The sequence below is a fragment of the Leptonychotes weddellii genome, unplaced genomic scaffold (genome assembly GCF_054177405.1).
Source record: "Leptonychotes weddellii isolate Sample4059 unplaced genomic scaffold, ASM5417740v2 HiC_scaffold_11385, whole genome shotgun sequence".
NCBI classification, from domain to species: Eukaryota; Metazoa; Chordata; class Mammalia; order Carnivora; family Phocidae; genus Leptonychotes; species Leptonychotes weddellii.
In genome coordinates this window covers 1-6854 of record NW_027691567.1, presented here as the reverse complement: position 1 = coordinate 6854, position 6854 = coordinate 1, and the positions used below count along the sequence as shown (strand labels likewise).

Genomic DNA, 6854 nt, shown 5'->3' with positions numbered 1-6854 from the left:
TCCCCTTCCCCGGGCACACCTCATGCCCTGCCGCCCGAGGCCGCTCTCAGCCCTGACGGCAGCTTCATCTCCCTACCCCCAGAGCATGGGCTCAGGAGAAGCAAGCTCTGGTTTCTTCCGGGGAGCTGGCCGGGGACGTGGTGGGGGCCGAGCGACTCCTGGTGCAGCACGCGGAGCTGGAGCAAGAAATCAGGGAGCACTGCCTTCGAGCGCAGGACTTACGGCGGGAAGGGCAGCAGTTGGTAGACAGCGGCCACTTCATGTCCCCGGAGGTACGAGCACAAAGGGGGTGGAGCCCAGCTTCCCCAGGCCTTGGGGCCCCTAGCAGAAAGCGAACCCCTCAGGAGAAGGCCCGCAAGGAGCAGAGAGAGAAGCAGAGAAGGGAGGGGGAGGGTCTGGGCCTTGCTGGGACCCCTCCGCTGGGCCCTCCAGCCCCATCCTGCCTCGGTGCTTCTGCTCGAGCGTCTGACACATAGCACCCCTTCCCACCAGGTGACAGGGTGTCTGCAGGAGCTAGAAGGGCGGCTGCAGGCACTCACAGAGGCCTGCGCCCTACGCCAGGAGCGCTGCAAGGAGAACTGGGGCCTGCAGCAGCTGCAGCAGGAGCTGGACCGGGCCGAGGCCTGGCTGGCCTCCCGGGAGGCTCTACTGCTCGACCCCAGCTGTGGGGTGAGCCCAGCCCCCCGCCGCCACGAGCCAGCTGCACCGACTGGCAGCCGCAGCCAAGGGCGGGCCCTGCAGTCCCTGGGCTCCCTGACCCGCTAAACCGGGTTGTGGACCGGGGGCGGGGGGGGGGGGGTGCGGCTCTCGGCACCCCTTGGAGCTGGGCCTCACCCCCCTGGCTTTTCCCCAGCACACTGCGTCCGATGTGGAGTTGCTGCTCTGCAGACACCAGGACTTTGAGAAGTTGCTGGCAGCCCAGGAAGAGAAGTTTGCCCAACTGCAGAGGAAGGCAGGGGTGAGAGGAGGCTGGGCGAGGGTATGCCAGCAGCAAGGGGCCTGAGGGCTGGGGTGGGAGCAGTCTGAGCATGGAGCCGCCCCAGGGCACTGAGCCCACATCCGACCCCTCGGGAAAACCCTGTTCTTTGCCTGGGCAGCTGCAGGGCCCCATCACCCCACCCCCGCATCCAGGTAGGCTGGAGCCCCACTGTGGACTAGGATGACGGGGAAGTCTCTTAAGCAAGCTGAAGCGGAAAGAGATGAAGACCCATGAGAAGACAGGGATGCTCTCAAGGGGGAAGGCATTTGGGGAGGAGAGGCTGGGGCATGGAGCCCTGACCTGGCTCACCTTACTCCCCTCTCCAAGGTGGAACAGAAGCTGCCACAGCAGGGGCCAGGGCTGAACCCCAGGAGTGCTGGCCATGTACTCATCGCCCTCCAGCAGAGGCCCCTTGGAAGCTGGGGGCCCGGAGTACAGCTGGCTGAGACAAGGGACCCGCAGCCAGGTGTCCCCGTCGGGCTGCACATACCCCCTGCCACCATTGTCTCTCTGGAGCCTGCAGCCCGGCAGCAGGAGCCCAGTGGGGCCGGGGCCGTGGGGGTGAGGCCCAGACCCTGGACCCAGCAGTGAGCCCCGGGGGGTGGGCACTGGGCAGAAGAGCCGAGAGTCCTCAGGAATGAAGTGGTCAGAGAGGGGTGGATTCCTAGCCCACCTTTCAGAGGGGGCCTGTCCTCTGTTGCTGGATGTTTCCTGGGCCCCATCTTGCCCCTTCAGGATGCAAAGGGTGCCCCCACCGCGGAGGGGTTTTTGGAGCTCTGGCCACAGCTCCTGCCTGCAGGGAGGCAGGGAGGCATGAGGAGGCTCCTTCTCCAGGCTGCTCTCCCCCACAGAACCAGAGGGCTCAGAGGGGCCGTCAGGGCCTGGCATCCTGACGTGATGGTGGATAACCCCCTCCCCCCCATTCTTAAGACCATTTCATTCTTTTTTCTTTATTATTTAAGTAATCTCTACACCCAGCGTGGGGCTCAAACTCAACCCCGAGGTCGAGGTCGGGGGTGTCTCACACCCTACCGACTGAGCCAGCCCGGCGCCCCAGGACAGTTTCATTTTTAAGCTGCCTCACAGCTGCTGCCCCCACCCGCGCTTGAGCGGAAGCGAGCGGAAGCACCGAGGCAGGATGGGGCTGGAGGGCCCAGCGGAGGGGTCCCAGCAAGGCCCAGACCCTCCCCCTCCCTTCTCTGCTTCTCTCTCTGCTCCTTGCGGGCCTTCTCCTGAGGGGTTCGCTTTCTGCTAGGGGCTCCAAGGCCTTGGGAAGCTGGGCTCCATCCCCCCTCTTCCTCCTCTTGCTGGTTTCCCTGCACATCCTTCCCTGGCTCCCTCTTCCCCGTGGACTTGGCCTGGGAGCCTCTGGAGACACACGGGCGATCGCGAGGATGGGCTGCAGCCTCCCCTCCACGCCCAGCTGGTGCAGCCTCCCTGCCTTCTCTCCACAGCCCTGCTCGAGCCCCTGGGATGGCTGCCACGGGACCCTGGGGAGCAGCTCCCTGAGCCTCTCCTGGGACAAGAGGAGGGCAGCAGAGGTACTGGGCAGTGGAATGTGGGGGAGGCAGAGGACAGGCCCACGGGGAAGAGCGGACATGGCACTGGTGACCCCTCTCATCTCTTCTCAGGATATGGCCCCAGTGGCCACCCTTGACCTCGGAGGAGCCCAGTGTGAGAGGCCGGGGAACCAGCATGGCAGGAAACATGCTTTCTCCTTAAGGTGAGGGCCAGGTGGGGAGGGAGACAGTGGCCCCAGAACATGACCTGACCCAGCCGGCATGGCCTCCCAAGAGCAGCAGGGGGCTGGAGGCACAGGGGCCCACGGGTGTGGGAAGCCAAGAGTTTTGACCACCAGCTCTGTGGGTGGCAGGCTGAGCGGCGGGGTGGAGACCCTGTGTGCGGCACCTTCGGAAGGGCAGGCTGAGAGCTGGCATCGAGCCCTGAGCAGCGCGACTGGTAAGCACCAGGGGCACCTGGGGAGGGACTTGGGGTACTGAGCACCCGGCCCCCAACTGCTGTTTCACGCATCCTCAGAAGTGCCACATCTAGTACCTCTCTAGCCTGAGAGGTAAGTGGGACTTAGTGTCTTCTCAGTTTAAGGCCCAGAAAGGGTAACCCACGTGCCAAAGATCACAGCGCTAATTAGTACCAGAGGGAGGGCCGGGCTTGCCCCCCTGGCTGCCCCCTGGCCCTGTTCTGCCCCCTTTGGAATCTGCCTCTCTGACTTCCCTGCATGCTCCTAGGCTTTGTTCTGTGACCCTGGGACCTTCTCTAACCTTCCACTCCTCAAAAAGCTCTGAATGCACTGCCCTTGGGGTATCTTGTGGACAGTGGCCAAACCCAGTTATATCAGGAAGGATGCCTGGAGAGCACCCCTGCCCCAGAAGTCTGTCGTCAGTATGGTCAGATAGGCTCCACCCAGAGACAGTGATATTCAGGTCATGTCCTCAGACTGCTGCGAGCCCCAGGTGGGAGTCCCTTCTTGTTCCTCCCAGTCTCTCGGGGTTCCTGGCTTCTTTCCTCACATTGTCTCTGGTCCCCTGGGAGCTGAGTCTGTCCTTCCAGAATCCCAAGGGGATCTTGAGTGTCTTCAGGATCTTCTCCAGACTAAGCCTCTCTCAGCCCATCTGCATTCAGCCTTCTAGGAGGCAGGGGTGCGCTGGGGGACCTGCCCGAGTGCTGGGCCCGCACTGCGCACCACGTGGGCAAGGCTTGGTGCGTCCCACAGCCTCCTGGAGCAGGCACATCAGTCTGTTTGGGCTGCTTTTAACAAAACTATCACAGACTGGGTGGGTAACATTTATTTCTTACAGTTCTAGAGACTGGGAAGTCCATCAAGGCACCACCAGATTGGGGGCCTGGTAAGAGTCTTCTTCTGGGTCGTGAGTGGTGCCCTCTCACTGTGTCCTCACTTGGTGGAAGGGGCCAGGTTGTTCTCTGGGGTTTTTGTAAGGGCTCCACCCTCATCACCTAATCACCTCCCAGTGCCGTCCCCTTGGTATTAGGATTTCCACAGAGGGATTTGGGGATAGACATGAACATGAACATGCAGGGAGGCTGCCGGCTGCAGGGGGCCTACCACCGGGGCCAGCGCTGACCACTGTTCTTTTGCTCTGCAGCCCACAGTCTGAGCCTGGAGCTCCCGGCCAGACCCGTGGGCTTCCCAGCTGCACACGCTGCTGAGAGAGTGCCCAGCACCGCCGGCCCGCTCAGGTAGGGCCCGTGGCTATGTGGGCAGGTGGGAGTCCTGAGCCCCGTAACTGGCACAGCTGCTGCCCTCTCAAGCCTGAGATCTGGAGACTCAGCCCTAAGCTGCTAGGGTATGCACTAACCCCCGTATGTGAGACCCTCAGCAATAGAAAATTCTAGCACCCACCCCGTCGGGTACAAAGCTCTGCTCAGAGTCCAGGCCCTGAGGTTCCCTCTCCCCACAGAGTCCATGGCTGTCCCCCGACTTCCTCACTGAGGGAGACGCCCGTGAGTGCCGACGGCCAGCCACAACCCTTGGGGTTCCTACAGGCTGCGGGCCCTGCCCCAGCACCTGCCCACGGCTCCCACTGCCTTTCCTGCCCCAGCCAGGCCCAAGGTAGGACGGCCCAGGCGCCCACACAGCGCTCACTCCTCGGCCTCCTCTTCCAGTCCGACAGAAGACGGGGCCGGCCTGCCCTCGGCCGCCTCTCCTGCTCTCCCCTGCTCCGACGGGAAAGGGGAGCCTTACTGGCCTAGAGCAGGCCAGCAGTCAGGCTGTCACCCGCCCACACCGACTCTCGCAGAGACAGACCCCCCGGGTCAGGCCCAAGGAGCACCCAGGAGGGCGGCCATGGCTGTGGTCTCTGGCAGCTACGCAAGCCCGCTCCCGCAGGGCCCATGGGCTCCATTTGAGAATTCAGATAACATGGTGCTGAATGAATAGGCCTTGTCCTGGATGGTGGCTTCTACGGCTCCCAGGGCCTCCCTGGTTTCCGCTGTGACCCTGGCCCATGCCCAGGGCAGGGCCCAAGCATCAGGGGGCCAGAGCAGAGGGGGAGTTCTGAGCGACAGAGAACCCATTCTCTCCCATCCACCCTCCACACACTACGGTCCGTCCTGCAGCTGCCTGTCAGCTCTCGGTATCTACATCCCCCAGCAAGTTAGGAGGTGGGATGTTTTAAGGGAGGCCAGGCCCTAAGTTCACTCTGCCTCCCTGTTACCCCAACAGGTCTGGGCCCTGAAGCAAACCCTGAGGTGGCAGCAAACCTCAGGGCTACAAACAAGGACAACCTCTAGAGGACCAGCATGGGACTCTGCTACCAGGACCAAAGTCTGGAATGGACGGTTCCTTGTTAAGAGGCAGCCCTCGCCAAGATCACAGCTTGCTGTCGTAGGCCATGCGCGCTTGTCCCCATGGCTCCTCTGATCGCAGGTGTGGCCACCCCTACTGTGGGATAGGAAGCAGCCGTCGGGGGGGGGGGGTGGGGACAGGGGTGCTGGCTGCCACTGCCTGTGAGTCTGTCCCCTGCACAGGGCGAGGGCTCCAGCGGGGTAGACGGGACCTGCTCGCTAGCTCTGTAGGGGGCCAGTCCTTGTTCTGTGTAACCAGGAGCCCAGCACGACCTGTCCTTTCTTGGCAGCAAGGACAGATCATCTGGTCCCACCTCACATTTATATGAGCCTCTGTGATACATAAACCGCTCTATTTCACTCGGTACAGTTACTCAAGGTAGCAACGGGGAAGGGCACGTGGCTTTGAGCGCTTCTGCAAATAGGGTCAAGACTGCTTTGGGCTCAAGCCCTCGTCCCCCGGGCCTACCTCAGCGACCCCAGAGCCCCCTGAATGTTCTCCTTGCTTTTAAGATGCTCAAGGTCCCCGCATGTGGATGTGGCGAGATTGCTGGGGGCTCCGGAACGCGGGGGGAGGAAACTCGCCCTGTTCGCCTGGAGCTTCTGGGGGTGAGTGTGGCGGGCGGCAGGGGAGCCCCACGCCCTCACTGGGGCTGGTGCCGCCTGCGCCTCCGCTGCACGGCGCCCCGCAGCGCCTCCAGCAGCCGCTCCCGGTTGTTGCAGATGTTGTAATGGGTCAGGCGGAGCAGCTTGTCCGTGTCCTCCGGGCTGTAGGTCAGCTTCGAGTAGTGGTAGGGGGAGTCGGAGGAAGACAGGTTCACCTCCCCGGCCGCCTTCTCCTCAGGGGGGCGCGGGATGCCTGGGGGAGAGCGTGGAGCTGAGGCGGGGGGGGGGGGGGTCCCCCGTGGAGAGGCATGAAGGCTGGAGGGGGGAGGACAAGGGCGCTCACCAGGGGCCCGGTACTCGCGGAAGGAGCCATCCACCAGAGGGAAGTGCAGCACAGCCGGGGCGTCGGGGCAGGCTGGGTCCAGAAACAAGTGGCACTCGTGAGGCTGGCGCTGCTCCTCAGGGCTGGGGGAGATGGGCGGGAAAGGGATGCCCTGCGCCTGGCACAGCTGGCCCAGGAGCTGCAGCGGCTGCGTGGCAGGGAGAGGGTGTCAGAGGGCGGGGCTCCCCTGTGTCTCCATCACTGGGCCCGCTGAAGCTGGAGGGCAGCTGAGACACGGGGGACTCAGTGCCCAGATGCCAAATCCGACCCAGGCAGCCCCACAGGGCCAGGCCAGACGTGGGGAAGTGCTCGAACCCTGACAACCTCTCTGCTGCAGCTCCTTTGACCTCTGCAGCGAGGGGCTGCTAACAACTCCCAGGTTCTGTAGGAAACTTCACTGGACCAACACAAAAACTCACAGCACAGGGTTCCAGAGGTCTTGGACCAAATGGGGGTAGCAGGGACCCCAAATATAAAATACACTTAAAAACATCTTCCTGTCTCACTGATTGATATGAGGAATTCTTAATCGCAGGAAACAAACTGAAGGTTGCTGGAGTGGGG

The 6854-nt window shown here is 63.0% G+C and overlaps 1 protein-coding gene across 1 annotated transcript; it reads left to right on the top strand.

The window, feature by feature from the left end:
* Positions 1-82: 82 nt before the first annotated feature.
* On the top strand, positions 83-6848 carry LOC145718156 (spectrin beta chain, non-erythrocytic 5-like; the record flags this gene model as incomplete). The annotated part of the gene is made up of 11 exons (XM_081809606.1): positions 83-272; positions 493-669; positions 854-958; positions 1307-1540; positions 2434-2520; positions 2611-2702; positions 2853-2938; positions 3796-3843; positions 4102-4195; positions 4417-4568; positions 5181-6848. Coding segments are annotated over 11 exons (1333 nt in total), but the record flags the coding sequence as incomplete, so codon positions are not given.
* Between the last annotated feature and the right edge of the window lie 6 nt (positions 6849-6854).